Below are 19,209 nucleotides of genomic sequence, written 5' to 3'. Positions count from 1 at the left end.
ATGCTTACTGAGTAAATTTTGTGAAAGTGGTTGCAGCAAGATGTATATTGTTTTGGTATGCTGACTAATTTTGCCATTGAATTTCAATGATGCTGATACTCATGTGGAGATTAAAGTGTACACAGATGGTTGCAGTTGGGTCCTGATCTGAAGAGCAGTGAGAACAAAAATACAGCCCATTAAGCCCTATGTTACCTTTATGTAGCTGTTGATTTCCTTTTCCTAGTGTAAACTAGCTTTGTCTGTGTACAGTTTGCTTTTTTGTCTGAACTACTGAATGACACAAAAAAAACCTTGAAATCTGACAATTTTAAAAAGTTTTTTTTTTCTTTTCCGTATATTCTGCATAAATGCACTTTTTTTTAAACTATTAAGGTATTTCTACAAAATCGGTAAGACTGAAAACTTCTAAGTAGTGCTAACTATTAAAATGACATCTTGATTCTCTAGTGAGTTATTGTATACTGCCTTAATGAAGACCTTACATATTCTCTTTGTCAGACCAATGGAGTAGAGTAAGCTGGATAAAATGTGATCATTTATTTCTCCGGTGATTACTTGCTGTATGAGTGCTAAATGTATTGCTGTCATATATTTTGATTGATTGACTACAGGGATTTTCTGGTCAGTCTTTCACATTTTCCGAGGGTTAAAAATGGGATATTATCTCCATGCGCATATTGAAATAGTTTTATTAGATGGTTATATCTGTAATTTAGAAGTGGTTAAAATTTTACTGTTAGTTAGAGAATACTGGATTTGTGGCTATGGATAATTACTCGTTAGTATTAATTACAGAGTTACAGAGATGTGATAAATTTGTATTGCGTAACAAAACAATTTATACTGTAGAATCTGCTGTCTGGCTCTTGATAAAATTTCAGCAACAAAGTCTTTAAATAGAGTAGATTTGAGGTAATGTAACAAATTTTGTGTGTTGATGAATCTCTAGGGACGTATCATTCGAGGTACCTACAGATTCCAAGCCATTATCACAACTTTTGAAATGATTCTTGGTGGATGTCCAGAGTTAAATGCCATTGAATGGCGGTGTGTTATTATTGATGAAGCTCACAGACTGAAGAACAAAAATTGCAAACTCTTGGAAGGACTGAAATTAATGAACCTTGTGAGTAACTATATTTCATTTTTTGGGTTTGATTCTAGTTAAGTACACTAAGATATTAAACCACAAATTTCTTTTACCTGCCAAAAAAAGACCTCTCAAGCAGCCTTTCTCAAGAGATATCTGTTCCTGATACTGTCTTCAAACGTATGTATTTTTGATAGTTGATGCTGGTATGTGTTTTTTATTAAATAAGATGTGGCAAGTTTGAACTGTAAGCAGAATCTATTTCTGATTATACACTTGTATAGTTTGTTTTGATTATGATGATTTCATTTAAAATTTGCTTTCTAATAATAAAATAGTTTTGTGTGAGTTTTTGTGCAGTAATTAATGTTTAAAAACCTAGAAAGTATTTTAAACAAGCTACTTAACAATAAAAGCAAGCCAGTAGTAGAACTTAAACCAGAATTATTGTCTAGTCCCATAGTTAAGGTTTTACTTGATACAGTGCAAGATTTTGAAAAGTGGATTCTATGATGAAACTTGAGGCTTTTGGTGCACTGCTACGAGATGCACCATGACTAGTTTTGAGTTGCTTTTTTGACTTCATTATTACTTTGATACACTTGTTGCTACATGTGCTCAGAAGTAATCTTTATTTGCTTTCTGATCCATGCTTAGTGTATATCTTCCACACCATAGAGAGAGAGGATTATACGTGTGTGAATATTACAGGCAAAAGTTGAAGCGTTCAGTCAATTCTTCATTACAGATGTAGGAAGACAGAATTTAAAGAAAAGGTAGTAGAAAATACTTACTGTTGTTCTTCTATAAATCTGTTTATCTGTATCGCCTGCGTACTTAGTGATGCGCAGAAAGTGGTATTTTCAGGTTATGACGCTCAGGCTTAACACACAGATTTTTGCAAATGTGCACACATGAGGTCATGTGAGTTGTGGTTCCTTTCCTAGGAGCATAAAGTGCTGTTAACGGGTACCCCACTGCAGAACACCGTAGAGGAATTATTTAGCCTTCTTCATTTTCTTGAACCGTTGCGTTTTCATGCTGAATCTACATTCATGCAAGAATTTGGAGACCTTAAAACAGAGGAACAGGTATTGCATGTTCATTTTGAGCTTCAGCGTGTAAGAGTGACTTCCTTGAAGGAAAAACTTGTTTTGCATAGTAACCGTTACGGCTCCCCACCCTACCCTTCACACCCCATATATATCCTATGAGATCTTCTGTCATGGAATTTATCTAAACTGTGCAGGCAGTAGAAATCAGTTGAAGTATGGTATTTTATGTTGAATTATTTTTACTTTTTGGGGGGTCAGTTTTGTAAATTGAGCAGCTAAATAGTAAGAATAATAAAAAATGAAATACTCTGGCTTTGTAGGCAGAGTCTTTGCAGACAAGTGTTAAAAAGATAATCTTTGTTTTGGAGTACATAAAAAAATTCTTTAGTAATTTGGGGTGAAAAATAAGGCTACATGCCATCTGGAAAATACTTTATATAAGTCTAGGGGGAAAAAACTAGTGATACAGAGTTCAAAAATTTTTAATTGCAGTACACTAATACTTTTTTATGTTCCAACCAATTGTTGTGTTGCATTCAGGTTCAGAAACTACAAGCCATCCTGAAACCCATGATGCTCAGACGATTAAAGGAAGATGTAGAAAAAAAGCTGGCTCCGAAGGAGGAAACTATAATTGAAGTAGAACTAACTAATATTCAGAAGAAATATTATCGAGCAATCTTGGAGAAAAATTTTGCTTTTTTATCCAAAGGAGCAGGGCAAGCAAATGTACCCAATCTGGTTAACACTATGATGGAACTCAGAAAGTGTTGTAATCACCCTTATCTCATCAAAGGTATATACATGATAAAGACTCAGGGGTTTTGTTTTGTTTTTTCAATTTTTGTTTTTAAATTTTTCTTTTAAACTACTTTTGTACTTTTATTTAAAATATGTAAGAACTTTTGCTGTAATTGACGTTTTCATCAGACTTTCCAAGGATTGGATTAGGTGAAAGCATTTTTTTGATGGATGTAAGGCAAAGTTGTGAGGCAGTTGCGTATTTGAGGCCTGAAACGTGAACTTGTTGTTTTGTAGGATTTCACAGAACATTTAAAAACTATTATCTCATGGAAATGTTACATCTCTTTAAAAGCAGTATGAAGAAGGACTTCCAGAGCTAACTTTTAAAATGAATACTTCTTGCAAGTGATATGGTCTGTGTCAGTCTCATTTCTCACTTAGTTATAACTAACTTGGATGTTTTTTCTGCTTGCAAGAAAATAGACATTAAGCTCTTAAAAGTTTTTGCTGTGATTTCGGTCATAGTGGGACTTCAGAATAAGTCTTCAAAATTCTGTTTTTAAGACTCCTGTCCCATTTAAGATATCACAGAGGCAAAAGGGATTGTTCTCAAGTATGGTGTAAAAAAGAAAATCTAAAAAAAACCCCACAAGTTGTATTTTCATTTTTGCAGTTGGAGGGGGGTGTCACCTTATTCTAGGTGTTTTTTCTGTGGTTGTCGTCTTAAAATCTTAAGACTTGTTTTCAAAGAGCGTAGAAACAGATGTTCTTGCTAGACTTAAGATCCATCCAGAACTTTGTTCTGTCTCTGGCAGTAGCTAATGGGGGTTATTTAAAGGATAAGCACTGATTTTAGTCAGTTAGTCTTGTAAGGGTACAGAGATATTTGTGTAGATAAACTTCTAGATACAGAAATATATTCTTTGATAGGTGCCGAAGAGAAAATCCTTGGAGAGTTTAAAGAAACGTATAGCCCAAGTGCTCCTGACTTCCATCTACAAGCAATGATCCAGTCTGCTGGTAAATTGGTTCTTATTGATAAACTTCTTCCAAAAATGAAAGCAGGAGGCCACAAGGTCCTTATCTTTTCTCAAATGGTGCGCTGCCTTGATATTTTGGAGGATTACCTTATACATAAAAGGTAAGGTACAGCATCTTCTGTCTCCTGTAGTATGCTTTCCTCAGTAGCCACGTCTTTGAATGTTAGTGCAGGATTAATGATTATAGCATACCAAAGATAGGATTGGGGGCGGGGTTTGCTAACCACTGTGTAACTTGCTGTGTTCTGTGATGGTTTTTCATTTATTGACCAACAAATGAAGAACTTCAGAGAACAACTAAAGAGAGGTTGTTGAGTAAACCATGTGCCTTCAGTTTGTTGCTTTTCCTATTAAATGTTCTTGTATGTATGTACTGTTCATACATTGCCTGTCAGAAACCAAGTAGGTTCAAGCTCAACATTGCTCATCCAAACCCCAGGAAGCATAGAATGTGTTCTGTATTTAGTCAGTGTCAGACTTGGACCAGACAGGGGTAATGCAGCTTCTTACTTCCAACAGCATATAAGTACAAAATGGTAAACAACTGGAGGTTTGTTTTTTATTAATGTAAAAATAAAAATGTGCTTCCTATCTTTTCTAAATTACTACTGCTTTGTATTTTGCAGCAGAACTGAGCTGCCAGCCATAAAGCAGCTCCTTAGATCAGCTTTTGCTGTTACATATAATAGCACCCTTTGATTATACTGTTGACTCCATGGAAGCTAAAAGCTTATTTAAGCACGTGACTAAATACAATGCATAAAGCCTTAGCACATAAAATCTAACCTTTAACTTGGTTACAATCAGTAGTTACTAGATCAACCTGAAAAACTATAAAAGCTTATAGTTCTGGTTGTTTTAATAGTCTTTCTGTTGGAATGTACATACTGCTTTGAAGTGTCTATTTGGCAGTGAACTACAGAGTAAAATAGAGTTAGTATGTAAATAAATAAAAAAATTAGTGAAAATGTCAAGCCTTCTTGCAGTGGATACTGGAATGTATATTGAAAATCTTCAGTAAACTGTATTAATACCTCTTGTTGTGATAATTTTATGTGCCTTCTATGTTTCTATGATTTTTTTTGTTTCATAAAGCTATCTAATTGAACCGAGAGCTCAGCAGTTCATATGTTTTACTTCAGTAGACTAATTTTAAGTTCATAGTACTACTTCTAATCCAGTATGGAAAATATTCCCTTTTCTATAATGATGTAACAGACCAGTGGATCATATCTATAGATAGAATCTTCTGAAATCCATAGAAGCTGAAACTTCCTCTGTGCTACTGTTTTGATTAGAAATGTCACAGTACACACCTGATTAGACTTAATACTTAACAGAATTCATGACTGTAGGACAGGGCTGCGGGCCAAAATGCCTGTGGTCCTGTGGATTATTTGCTGTGCCATTTTATAGCTCATTAGAAGAAAAAAAGGTGATAAGGCTTTTTGACTAGCAGATACATGTTCAGCATCTTACTCCTTTTACAATGTGTGGAAGTATTTGCTCCCTTTTTCAGCATTTCAGTTGATTTCAGAAGTTTCATAGGAATCTTTGTAATTAGGAAAGGTAACAGAAATGGCAGTTTTACTTCAGGCTTTTAAATTTGCCAGTTTCAGTTTAGGAAGCCCTGGATTCTTCGACGCCTTGATAAATGCTGTTAAGAGGTGCTGTCATTTCATTTTTCTTCATTTCTATTAATCTTGACAGAATCAATATGCTGTTTGTCCAATGACAGCTCACCAAGTACTGCTTTCTGCTGACTACTTGGTTCATACAATTTGCTATATAATACAAAAGTATGCTGTCCAGCTTCTGTGACCCTAGGCAGGCATCCAAGCGTAATAGCATGTGAAAAACTTGTAAGTGTCCACATGGGACTTCAGGTTATGGTGTGTTTTAATGCAACTAAGTGCCATGGTAATACATTTTTCCTGGTCTATATAATCAGGTACTTGCTTTAATAGACATAGTTCAGAAGAGCTTGTCTTAAAATGCTTGGTGTTGGAACTGGCTGATGTGTCTTAGTACTACAGATATGTGAGTTCTGTCATGATTCCTGGTTACATTACCCACTGATAATCAAAGTTAGTTTATATCACTTTTACTCACTGTAAAGAGTAAATATGCAAGCAGGAGATCCGTTCTAATTCCCCAGGAAAAATTTTGTAATGACTTGTGTGTGTGTATATCTGTGGCAATTTCCAGATACTTATATGAACGAATTGATGGGCGAGTACGAGGGAATCTCAGACAAGCTGCCATTGACCGGTTCAGCAAACCAGATTCCGATCGCTTTGTCTTCCTTCTGTGCACCAGAGCTGGTGGCTTGGGCATTAATTTGACTGCAGCAGATACATGTATCATTTTTGATTCTGACTGGAATCCTCAAAATGATCTGCAGGTAAATTCCTTTGAGCATAATGGAGGCCTAAGAGCTCAATCAAACCTGGCTGATACAAATTTCGTCGCTTTGAATATTGTCTCTGTTTTGAACATGCATCATTTTAAAATGTTCAGGTTTTTTTAAGGTATATGTTTAATGTTTTTTGACAAATACTTTCTACTTGGATAGGAGAGGTCATCTGGGTTTGGCTGGGCTCTAACTTTTTCTTTCAAACTGCTTACTCTTTAAAAGCACAACACAGGTAAACTAAGTCGGTGAGTTGATAAAACCCTTAAGATTTTGATGACACTATGAAACAGGGGGTTAGATTTTTGCATATACTGACTAACACAGTTTATGGAAATAGAGCTGTTCAGCTTACTATGTAGAAAAGGATTTAATATGTATTATGAAGCAGTGAATTAATCAAATCTAGGCATTGGACGCTGAATTTGAATCCATTCTCGAGTCGCAACTCCTTTATCATTTGTAGTATCTGGAGATCAGAGAACTTAAGAGCTAGCATGTCTTTTTATCTAGTGTTACTGCAAAAGAAGTAACATTCAGTAGCGTTCAGGACAGATCATTCATCTGCATTTTACTTGCTGTGCTGTTTTCAGAAAACTTCACTGTGTGTAAAATGATAGCTTCCATTTATTAAGTGTGAATTGACTTCCTTTTGAGTTCATACTATTGTTTTTCAGATTGTGCTAGCGCAGAAAAAACTTCTTAAAAGAATCATATATTATTCCTAGATAAGTCTTAAATTCTTACTGCTATTCTCCCTTCTTTCAAAAGGCTCAAGCCCGTTGTCACAGGATTGGTCAGAACAAAGCAGTGAAGGTCTACAGACTGATAACGCGTAACTCCTATGAAAGAGAGATGTTCGACAGAGCAAGTCTGAAACTGGGACTGGATAAGGCTGTCTTACAGAGTATGAGTGGAAGAGAAAACAGTGTTGGTGGTGTACGTAGACTTATTTCTTGAAATAACTATCCTTTTGCTCTTGTAATCATGTGGGAACTATTTTTAATTACAGAAGCTACCGTTTTCTGTCATAGACATCTCTGTTATGTTTTCTGATGTGGACAAACAGTATAGTTGACATAATTTTAAATGTAGCCGGTTACTCCGATAATCTTTCACTATTTCTTGCATCTTAAGGTCCGAGGTAGATAATGTCAGAGCTAAGGAGAAAAGTCTCCCTTTGTTTTCTTGTATCTTCTCACATCAGTGTAAAGTGTTACTTTAACATGAGATTTACATCTAGTATTAACAGGTAACTTTTTTTAAACTTAACGTTCATCATGGTGTTGAGACTAGCCAAAATAAAAAAGACACATATTGGTAAAAATGTATATTGTAGCCACATAAAAAAATATTTCAACTGCCAACTAGACTTTTCTCTTAGGTTTTAATAATCTAGATTTTGTTTATAAGTTATAAGGCATAATTGGATTGTAGAAACATTGGAAAGGAAAAAATAAATAGAAAAGACTTCAGAGGATTTTTCTCGACTGTCTAAAACCTATTTTATTTTCTCAGATCCAGCAACTCTCCAAAAAAGAAATAGAAGATTTGCTTCGAAGAGGTGCATATGGTGCCATTATGGATGAAGAAGATGAAGGCTCTAAATTCTGTGAGGAAGACATTGACCAAATTTTGCAGCGTCGTACTAAAACCATCACGATTGAATCAGAAGGAAGGGGCTCCACTTTTGCCAAGGTGCAGAAGCAGCAAGCTGTTCTTTGACAGCATAGAGCTGTAAATAAAATTGAATGTTGTAAAGCTTATGCTTTTTTTAAAGTAATGTTTACTTTTATTTAACATGTGTGTATGTTAGGTACACTTTTTGTGTTCTTACATCTATGTATTTACGTCAACATGTGCACATAGCAAAACAAGATTTGCACATACAGATTAAGTAAATGCCAGATGCAAAGGGCATGCTTGAGCAAAGATGAGTAATGGGTGTGTACCGCTTTTGAAAAGGCTAGGATTTATGTGAGGTATAATGGACTGCATTAACCAAGAATGTTAAAACAGTTTTGTTTATAGATCCATCTATATTCAGATATATCACGAGTATGGGAAAATGTATGTAAGACAATAAATAATAACTTCAAAAATTGTCAGGCTTATTCTAAAAAAGCCTGCACGTAGGCTATAGTTTGAACTTGAGCTTTTTTGGTAAGAGTTTGAAAAGCAAAATAAGAAAGCTCCTAAAATAACAGAGGGTCGAGAGTATATATATGTACACGGAGGGGGCTGAGACTATAAGGTTTTAGCAGTAATAGTCTAGAATAAAACTGGACTGACATTTTCTAATTTTTGGTGGGTAGGAGAATAACAGTAATACCACAGCATCCAAAAAACCTATGCTGGAAAATTCAATGAACAGAACAAAAAGTAAATTTGGACTCCTTAATTTCCAAAGCATGTGCAAATACGAATCTGAACAAATGCAAATACAGATAAATTTAAAAATGCATAAAAAAATACATTTTTTTAAAATATCAAACAGTATAACTGAGAACATGGGTACTTCATGAATGCAGTTGTGACAAAAAAAAAAAGCAAAGGAAAAGGAAAACTTTTAAGAACATGAATATATTTTTATTATTTATAAATAAACATCTATTCAGGCTCCCTAACATCTTGCTGATTGTGGCTTAAATAAGAAATAGACTTCTAACGAAGAGATAGGAAATCAATTAGGGAACATCATCATCACTGTCTTTTTATCAGAAGAGTTAGAAATTTTTATATGTATTTACTCTTTTCCCAAAAGCAGTGTATCCGGGTTTTTTAAATGCCTTCTGAAATTAAGCCTATTCCATGCTCTCAAGCTCTGATTGTTGGTAGTTTAAACACTCGTTTGAAATTTCCCTCCAGTGAGTGCTTTTGCGTGAGATGAAATCCCCGAATGCTGATAAACCTCTTCAAAAGATTCTATTTTCTCCCATTCAAGTAATTTAGATTCAGACTTAGAAGGAGAAGAATCTTGCTGCTTAATGTTCTTCTCTCCTGATGGTGCATAACAGTTCAGTAGACTTTTCTGATGTATTACGGATCTGAATTTAAAAAATTAAGGGGGAGGAGAATTTTTGAGTTGCTTTGCACTGTGAGTAGCTTCTAAACTCCTAACAGCTGCTTGGGAGATTTTTGATGAAACAAGGTTATGCAGTCTTCACAGAACTGACTCATTCAAACTCTACAAACTTTTGATATATGATGTTGGTAAGATTTGCTTTTATTTATTACAGGCTAGTTTTGTTGCGTCTGGAAACAGGACTGATATTTCACTTGATGATCCCAATTTCTGGCAGAAATGGGCAAAAAAAGCAGAAATAGATATCGATGCTATCAGTGGTAGAGTAAGTACTTCTCTTTTTTTAATGCACGTTTTCTCAAGTATGTGCTTGCTGTTAAATACTGAAATAGCAGGTGTAGGATTTCTTGTGCTTTTTTGATTCATATTTCAACAAATTAGACTTTTTGTAGTGGTTAGTTTGTGGGTAATCAGCCTGCTGATAGCTTTAACATATCCTAGCTCCCTGCTGTCCCGAAAGAGTTTTGGGGTCTTTGATTTTTGTCAAAGACCTGGAAATGGTTGAAAGTGTTCTGGTTGCCCTGTTTCTTTCTGAAATCCTGGGCTGGAATCTACAAAATGGCTGACTGAGAATTATATCAATTCTATAATACTGGAAGTTGTCCCCTGTATGTGAAGACATTCCCATGCAATCAGTTCTAAAAAGATTTCAGCGCCCCTTTTTACTCACAGAGACTGCAGCATAGTCTGTGTGTATATTCGACTCAGATGAGGTATTCAGTATTGTTTATACCTATGTACCGGCCTCATGGTATGAAACTCTTTTTTGGTTGTTTTTTGGTTTTGCATTTTTTTGCGTGTTTTTGTTTGTTTGTTTGTTTTTTTGCCTTAAATACCAAAAAATGTTTTACTTTCTTTATGGATGTTTACTGTTACGTCTTCACAAAATCCGTATTAATGACATTAGATAGAAATTGTTGTTTCTGAACTGAAGCCAGCTACTTAAGAAAAACTTCCCAGCTGTTTCTCTGATAAGGTTTGCTTGAAATTTTGCAGAACAGCCTGGTTATTGATACCCCAAGAATTAGGAAACAAACGCGGCCCTTCAGTGCTACAAAAGATGAGCTGGCTGAGTTGTCTGAAGTAGAGAGCGAGGGTGATGATAAACCAAAACTCCGCAGGCCTTGCGACCGTTCCAATGGATATGGAAGAACAGAGTGTTTTCGGGTGGAAAAAAACTTGCTGGTCTATGGGTATTGTATACATCCTTCTTTATAGGAATTTTTAACAAACTACTGTTTTTGAGTATACTAAATTGTATTTATGGAGTAACTTTTAGCTATATTGGCAATAACGTCCTGTGTATATATATAGAACTTATTTAGAATATGAATTAACGAGAATTTATCATGCACCCTGTATAAACCTTTGTGACAATTTGCAATTGAAGAAGCATTAAAGAGAGGTGAAAACCTTTCTTCGAAGGACATTATGACATTTAACATAGGCACTACAGTAGTCTCTAAAAATCGTTACAGTAAGTGCTGCAGGCAGGCACAAAACTCTGTAGATAAATAAATATCTGAAATAAAGGCCTGGTAGGTAACTTAATGCTCATAATTTCGGAACATCTTGCACCTCCATGAGGTGCAAATAGCAACTGAAAATCTAACCGGTTGTTTTAAGCATACTTAAATCAAATAGGTTGGTTTGGAGATAAAATCTTATGTCTTCTCTCACCCATCTTGTAAGATGAATGGCTGTGTTTGCTTATCAGTATGAGTTCCTGTCAGTTTTGTGTCTTAGAAGCCTAAAACAATCATCCATATTTTTGTGTAAACAGGCAAGTTTTGTTTAAAACTCTGTTTTAGAGAGATTGGAGTTTTGTTGAAAATGTTACTTTCATATTTCCACTCAGCAACTTAAGCTGAAGGAAAAAAAGTGGAAAGTGAAGTACTTTACAGAGAAATTCCCTTTTGTAACAGAAATCTACAGCCTACCCAAGTGTTTCACTTCTAAGTGCTGATTTGTGTTTCACTGTGGCCTAGGTGGGGTCGATGGAGAGAAATTTTGTCACATGGTCGCTTCAAGAGACAGCTGAATGAACAGGATGTGGAGATAATTTGCCGAGCTCTGTTAGCCTATTGTCTTGTTCACTACAGAGGGGATGAGAAAATAAAAAGTTTTATATGGGATCTCATTACCCCAACAGAGGATGGACAAACACGAGAGTTACAAAATCACCTTGGTAAGGACTTACATGTTTCTGCAGTTAAATAGCTTTATATACATATGCCTGTGGTACTGGGGTAAAAACAGCTGAAAATTCTCTCTGAATGCAGCCTACTTGAAATAAATTGAATGTGTTCCAGATACACAACTCAATTCATGGGAAAAGAAGTGTCATTTCTGCTTTGCTTTGTATTTGATGGCTTACGCAAATGGATTGGTGTATTCTGCGTAAGCTTTCTTTTCATTTCAGTTTGTAAGAACTTGCTTGAGTGTTTCATACTAGGCGACAACACGCTCTCCTTTCTTTCCCCCTCTCCTGCTTTGTCCTTAGCTAGTGAAATGTACTCCAGACATGGTCTAAGAGACACAAGAGAAGAAAAACTCATATCCAGAGGCTGTGATGCTAGGATTTTTTTCTGCATTGCGGGTCACAATACTGGTATAGGATATAGGAACTATAAGTATCACTGGGATTTATACCTATCTGTTGCTGTTACTGTATTATATTTTAAATTATATAGGCTTATCAGCCCCTGTGCCTAGAGGAAGAAAAGGAAAAAAGGTGAAGACCCAGGCTAGCACTTTTGATATACACAAAGCAGAATGGCTTCGAAAATACAATCCAGAACATCTGTTGCAAGATGAAGGATACAAAAAGCACATAAAACACCATTGCAACAAGTAAGCAGTAGCTGAAGCGTGAATGTCTTTCAATGCTTACGTAAAGACTCTTTTTTTTTCTTCTAATTCCTCACTGTCTTAGAATTCAAAATACTAGTGGCACATATATGAGGAAACAAGTTTTTATGGTGTTAGCTTGCTTAGAATAAATAGGTTGCAGTGTATTAGCAGGTGAACCAAGTATTTCACATTTAAAATAAATTTGTTATCATTTTTAAAGAAACTGTATGTTTGTGTCTGTACACAGAAGGTGAGAGTTACCTTGCATGTTTGGGGAGTCTTGTAGCAGCGAAAAGACTAAACAGCTTGGGAGTGCCTAGCAAAGAAACCGAAAGCACTGAAGTCATTACTCCTCAATTCTTATATGCTGTTTACCCTGGCACGTTTTCTAGGCTACTGACACTCTGAGCTACTAGCGTGTTTTAGATAAATCATTTTTATGTGGCAAAACTTGCCATATTCTGCTTGAAGACTTCATACAGCTCTAGTCAAGAATTGAGATAAAGCATGGAGAAGCCATTGGGGTCATGCACCGAATTCTAAGTGAGAAGGAGTTAAGAGGTGATGTGAAAAATGTTTATTGTCAGCCCACTTGATTCTTTCTAAAGAAATAGTCTAAGTAGGAAAAGGGAAGTAGTAGTTGGTTCTTAGTGGTATTTTCTGAAGCAAGTGAGGAGAGTTCTGCTGGCCCTGGTCTTTGTCTAGAATTTGAAAGAAGTTTTGCAATGAAGCAATTTATAAAAGTGATCACAATAAAAAGTGTTAGGTGGCCTGCATTGCAGGTTATCTCCTTGTAACTGAAGGAAGTATGTTTTAGGAAGATGACCTGAAAGCTTTGTGGTATTTCAAAAGACAAAACAAAACCACTGACAATTAATGAAAGCTTTGAGAGTGCTAATATTTGGTTGTTTTTTTTTTTCCTTTGTTTAGGGTTTTGCTTCGAGTAAGAATGCTGTATTACTTAAAACAAGAAGTCATTGGTAATGAATTCCAAAAGGTGTTTGATGGAATTGATGCCAGGTGAAATATAGAGAGGTTTTTTGCTTGTTTATTTTAAATGTAAACTGTCAAAGGAAAATACAGAAATCTTCCTAGACCTCAATAGGAAACGTTAAAATCAAGTATTTGTATCTTGGGCTGTGATAAAAATGTTTTTGTTTACTCATCATTTATTAAACACTCTGTAGTGACTTGGTATGAGGAAGTCCAGATTCCTATTTTTGAGTCTAGCTATATAAAGTAAAATAATTTCAGTCAAGCAGACAGAAAAAGTGAATGAAAGATAGAATTCTATACTTTACATTCTAATTGGTGGTTTTTTTCTGCCTCTTTGTGCACACTTTTGGTTATGTGCTGCATATTCCATGAATTTTTTTTTTTTAATGGGAAGTATTACCATTTGGAAATTCTTGAACTCACTGCTACAGGGGCTTGTGGTGGACAGAAAGTTTTAATTTGATTCAGAAAGCTGTTACAAACACTCGTGGAAGAACAGTCCACCTCACGCTATTAAACACAAAAGCAGATAATCCTTGGTTTGCTAAGTTTTGCAGCACAAACTACTAGGAGTTGGCAGAGTTTACCGAGAGAGGAAGAATATCGGATGCTGGTTCTGCTTTCGTATTCTTTCTCTGTTACTGGTCTCTGTCAAATACAAAATACCAAGCTGTCTGGGTGTTTTGTATTGCCGTTTTTAGGGTGTTACTGAGTGCAGAGGTGAAAAATTGTATGTCTCGGTTTCTTTAGGTTATCAAAATTATTCTTAATGATAGATTAATATTGTATGGCTTAATACAGCTTAGTAGCGCAACCATCCACTTTTTAACTGTTACTTGCTATTAAATAACAAAGTGCGTTACAAAATTAAACATTTCAGTTCCTAGGACTCTTTACAACTTTCCGTGTAATCTTTGAATTAATTTTCTGGACATGGAATGTTGTATATGTGTGCTTGACGAGAGAAGTTTAAAATCCCACATAAAGTACAAATGTACAAAGAGAAAATAACTTTTTTTTTTTTCTCCTTCCTCTGACTATTCTTGATCTTGATGTGCTGTTGGTGATTCTCCTTAGTGAAATTGATGTTTGGGTCCCTGAGCCAGATCACTCTGACGCTCCTGCTGAGTGGTGGGATGCAGATGCAGATAAGTCCCTCCTAATAGGAGTTTTTAAACACGGTAAGTTGGATGACTGTGTATGTACTTCCCCACACCTGAATATAAACACCCTACACTCAATGTTTTTATAGCTTTTCCTGAAAGTTGAATTTGTGCCCCTGGTTTTTTCCTTTATAGGTTATGAAAAATACAACACTATCCGAGCAGACCCAGCACTGTGCTTCTTGGAAAGGGTTGGCAAGCCAGATGAAAAAGCAGTTGCTGCTGAACAGAGAGCAAATGATTATATTGATGGGTATGAGCACTTAAAAGTGGGCATGAGTGTTTCAGGGCCTTGAAGTAAAGGAGACTGAATTTCTGTTTTGTACTTTATTCTCCTCTTCAACTGGTTTTATACTACTTTGATGTCACTGTTGTGAAGAATACTACTTTGATTTTACTCCTACAGAGTGGAAAAGAGTTAGGAACAGTGTAACAGAACCAGTGAAGTTTGAGATTTCACAGTTAAAGAAAAATTGCATCAACTTGTTGTTAACAAGGACTCTACCTTGTACTGCTGTATCAGATATATTACTTAAACACTGAGTTGCAAAAGCCTTCAGAGGCAGAGTACTAGAGATCTATTTAACTTGATTTCGGGTCGGTCAGCTTGGTGCATTAGTCTTGTGTAGCTAACCAGTGACCCCAGTAGATCAACTTGAGTATCACTGGTAACTGCTGGAAGGGAGAGCTGCTTTTACTTATTGCTTCATCAGTGAGCTCAGCAGCTGTGGTTGTAAAGAACATCTTTGAATGAGATAGTGAATTGGGGGGGCAGGATTCAATGAAATATTCATGAAATATTTTTCTTGTTTCAAATAGAAAATTAAATACAGTACATCTAACTAAATTTAAATGAGTTTTGCTTAATTGAGAAGAGTGTAAGGACTTCTAAAGTATTACTAAGATGGGTTCTTTTGTGTTGAAATTTTAACAGGGATGTAGAAGATCCAGAATATAAACCAGCACCAGCAATGTTTAAAGATGACATAGAGGTATAGTAGGCAGCTATTAATATCTCCTTTTAACACACTTAGAATGTGATACTTCCACCTTTTCGTTGAGAAAATTATTGCATTTTTCTGTATTTCTCCAAAATGATAGAACTTTTTCTGTTCTATCAAACAAGTGTTTCTGCACTTGTGTGGGCTGGGGGAATGGGAGGGAATTGGTGTATAATTCTGCCTTGTTAGCCATTTGTCCAAAGGATATGTTACACTTGTTCTTTGTCACATTCGTAAATGTTTTGCAAGATGTAAGTTTAAAACCTAAATCTCTGGAGAGGGCTACATTTTAAATTTTGCTTCACTTTTTTTTGTCTACAGGATGATGTTTCATCCCCAGGTGATCTAGTAATAGCAGATGGAGGTAAATACATAAAACTTGAAATCTGAGTCACTTCAGTCTATTTTGAATTGTGTAATTCTCCTGACTCTTAGCTAAAATGTATGTAGATTGCCTAGTGTAGAACCACAGGCACCAGCAGTGATCAACTTCTTTATTTTTCCTGTGACTTCGTTTTAATGCAGATGGACAAATGATGGAAGGAGACAAAATCTATTGGCCCACTCAGTCTGCCTTAACAACACGTCTTCGCCGCCTAATAACAGCTTATCAACGAACAAGTAAAAATAGGCAGGCCCAGCAGATCCAGCCAGCATTCCCAATACAAACTAGTATGATGCAGCCTCCATACGAAGAAGCTGCTCTAAATCCAAAGATGGCTGCTAAGATTGAAAGACAGCAAAGGTATGTGCAGCATGCAAATACACACTTTTAATACATCCTTATATAAAAAATACTGAAGAAATAATAATTGCTAGCTGCGTGAAATAGTGAAGAAAATGACAGGATTTCCAATTTTTTTCTTGCTGATCAAGATGGACGAGAAGAGAAGAAGCTGACTTTTACAGAGTTGTGTCCACATTTGGAGTGGTGTTTGATCCTGAAAGGGGACGATTTGACTGGACCAAATTTAGAGCAATGGCTAGACTGCATAAGAAAACTGATGAGAGCTTAGAGAAGTACTTGTATGCATTTATGTCAATGTGCCGGAGAGTCTGTCGTCTCCCATCAAAAGAAGGTGGGTGTATGTATTTTTACTTTTAGTTTTATGTTTCATTTCTGTTGCCAGTGCTTAGCTTGAAAAGGTTTTTCTTTCATGTGTTCCAAAGTAAAAATGGGGGAGAAGGAAATAAGGAAACAAGTTAAGTGTAAAACTGAGAGCTTATAATGGGAGACATACATTAACTAATTAAAGCCATCTACTTCTAGTATTGATTTGCGGTGGGTCCTTTTTTTGCCAGATTCTCATCTTTGTTTTGTTTTAATACAGAACTCGTAGACCCAAACATTTTTATCCAACCGATTACAGAGGAGCGTGCTTCTCGGACTTTGTATCGCATTGAACTCCTAAGGAAAGTGCGAGAACAGGCTCTTAGACACCCACAGTTGTTTGAACGACTAAAACTGTGCCAGCCAAACCCAGACTTACCTGTCTGGTGGGAGTGTGGGACACATGACAGGGACTTACTTCTTGGAGCTGCTAAACATGGAGTTAGCAGGACAGATTATCATATTCTTCGTGATCCCGAACTCTCATTTATGTCTGCCCAGCGGAATTATAATCAAAATAAAGTGGCGCTCTCAAGGACTTCTACTCCACTCTTGCATCAGTATCAAATGGCGTTATCTGCTTCTCCTCTCACACCTCAGTCAAGATTGTCAGATGCTAAAGTGAATGCTTTAGAGGACACAAAAGCTAAAAATGAAAATCTGAAGGAGGACCCTCAGTCTTCTGAAGAGGAGTCTATGTCTACAGAGGAGACACAGACAATAATGAAATCTGAACCCTTGAGTCCAAAAAATGGCACACCAATACAAAACACAGACCACAAAGCTAGCATGAAGACTGAAACAGACAGGCGCATGGTGGCAGCAAGGACAGAGCCTCTAACTCCAAACCCAGCTTCCAAAAAACAGAGAGTCAGCAAAAGGGGTTCTGACTCTAGCTCTGACTCAGACTCTGACTCAGACAGATCATCCTGTTCTTCCAGGTCATCATCTTCATCTTCGTCGTCTTCCTCATCTTGTTCACACTCTCGATCAGGCTCTAGCTCTTCATCATCTTCATCTTGTTCTTCTGCATCTTCATCCTCCTCCTCCTCATCCTCGTCATCATCGTCGTCATCATCATCATCATCTGAAGAGAGTGATAGTGATGAAGAGGAGGCACAAAAACGTGGTATGTGTGTAGTCTTATTTCTGCAGTATAACTCTTAAACTGAACAAGTTTCGTCTTAATGGAAAAAAAGTCTAAAAAAGGATATTAAATCCCTCAAAAGTGAACTTAAATAATTTGCTTGATAGTTGAAGTGAGTTGTAAGAATTTCAGGGATACAGCATTTTCTTTGCTTCATATCATTGCCTTAGATGAGGTACTTGGGATTTGTTGACTGATACCTTGAGCAAGCTTACTGTGCATGTGGTTCAGGTGTGGGAGGAGAGTTGAATGGCTAGTGTCTTCTGGAAGTTTGTTGTGTGTGTGTATTCCCTACTACTGTTTCTTTTTCTTCCTAAATGTAGAGATTCTTTTGGTTTCCCTCTTCGTTTTTCCACTCTTGCTCACCTGTCTTTGTAGTTTCCCACATTGTGCTTTCATGAGATCTTCCAGCTTCCTTCCAAGCTATAGATTGATGTAAGCTGCTTTTTCTTGTAAACTTGTGTTTGCACTCAGTGTGTAAAACCTCAGTGTGCTTGCACTGAAATTTTTCAAACACTTAAAAATATGTACCTGCTTAGAAAAGACTGAGGTGATTATGGAGCATAGGACCAAATAACACAGAGACGCTTTTGAAAGCTTCAAAGTAGAAGCAAAATCCTCTGATCAGTGAAACGATTTAAAATTTTTAATAAACCAACCAATGATTATTTAATACATTCCTTATTTTGATGCTATGAAGTGGCCTCTACTCTTGCCCCCTTGAAACTCCGAGTATGCAAAGACTTCTCTGTGTGATAACGAATGGTAGTGGGGAGGGGGGGAAAAAAAAAAGAGAAGGATCAAGTTAGGCAGTGGGATTACAGCATAAATATATAAGATTTTTTTTTTTTTTTTCCCCCAGTACCTCAGGGAAAAAGGCATTGTGTTAATCACATGAACCCTCTTGCCTGTGGAAATGACATCTGGAAACCAATAGGGTTTATTTAATGTGAAAATGATTACTGGGCAAGTAAAATGCCACTTAAACAAAATGATTAAGATGCTGGTGCAGTGGAAGGACATTTTCAGAGGAAACAGTTGTATGCAAACATTAAAACAGTGACGAAAAAGGAATGCTTTTATTACATAAATATTTAGATCTAGATGGTGGGTATTATAACGTGCTACAAGGCCCAATATTAGGCTTGCTTTCTGCCAGCTCAGTCTGTTTACAGAAGTAATTGTGCCACCCTCAGATTGCAAAATCTCGTAAATCAGTCAGCCTTTCTTTTTGTGGGTATTTTGTTCTAGGTTGGTGTTGAAGAGATTGGTAAATGTTGGAAGATTCTCTTAACTTTACCTGCATTTTAATGTTAAGCCCAGGTTTTATTTCATACGTGATCATGAACCTTTGGCATACTTTGCACATTCGAAATATCTTTTAAGGGAGAGCTAAATTGTATCAGATTACTTGATACGTAGCTATTGTTAAGGACAAACTTGAGTTCTGTACAATTGTCCCTCAACTCTTACTCATTGTGTGCTGATGAAGTACTTACCTTTCGGGC

The 19,209-nt window shown here is 36.3% G+C and overlaps 1 protein-coding gene across 1 annotated transcript in view; it reads left to right on the top strand.

Moving 5' to 3' along the window:
• Window positions 1–19,209, top strand: part of CHD9 (chromodomain helicase DNA binding protein 9) — a 56,078-nt gene that overhangs the window by 24,208 nt on the left and 12,661 nt on the right. The window contains exons 12-30 of the mRNA XM_010296736.1: window positions 953–1,129; window positions 2,041–2,184; window positions 2,689–2,944; window positions 3,823–4,033; window positions 6,141–6,336; window positions 7,117–7,284; window positions 7,864–8,043; window positions 9,585–9,695; window positions 10,427–10,623; window positions 11,419–11,618; window positions 12,124–12,283; window positions 13,214–13,303; window positions 14,357–14,460; window positions 14,578–14,695; window positions 15,377–15,434; window positions 15,765–15,807; window positions 15,969–16,188; window positions 16,320–16,522; window positions 16,775–17,683. Coding sequence (XP_010295038.1) covers window positions 953–1,129; window positions 2,041–2,184; window positions 2,689–2,944; window positions 3,823–4,033; window positions 6,141–6,336; window positions 7,117–7,284; window positions 7,864–8,043; window positions 9,585–9,695; window positions 10,427–10,623; window positions 11,419–11,618; window positions 12,124–12,283; window positions 13,214–13,303; window positions 14,357–14,460; window positions 14,578–14,695; window positions 15,377–15,434; window positions 15,765–15,807; window positions 15,969–16,188; window positions 16,320–16,522; window positions 16,775–17,683 — 3,745 coding nt within the window. The remainder of the gene's footprint in view (window positions 1–952; window positions 1,130–2,040; window positions 2,185–2,688; window positions 2,945–3,822; window positions 4,034–6,140; window positions 6,337–7,116; window positions 7,285–7,863; window positions 8,044–9,584; window positions 9,696–10,426; window positions 10,624–11,418; window positions 11,619–12,123; window positions 12,284–13,213; window positions 13,304–14,356; window positions 14,461–14,577; window positions 14,696–15,376; window positions 15,435–15,764; window positions 15,808–15,968; window positions 16,189–16,319; window positions 16,523–16,774; window positions 17,684–19,209) is intronic.

This window comes from Phaethon lepturus, unplaced genomic scaffold (assembly GCF_000687285.1).
Source record: "Phaethon lepturus isolate BGI_N335 unplaced genomic scaffold, ASM68728v1 scaffold9511, whole genome shotgun sequence".
NCBI classification, from domain to species: Eukaryota; Metazoa; Chordata; class Aves; order Phaethontiformes; family Phaethontidae; genus Phaethon; species Phaethon lepturus.
The sequence above is the reverse complement of the archived record's forward strand: the minus strand, read 5'-3'. Positions and strand labels throughout refer to the sequence as shown.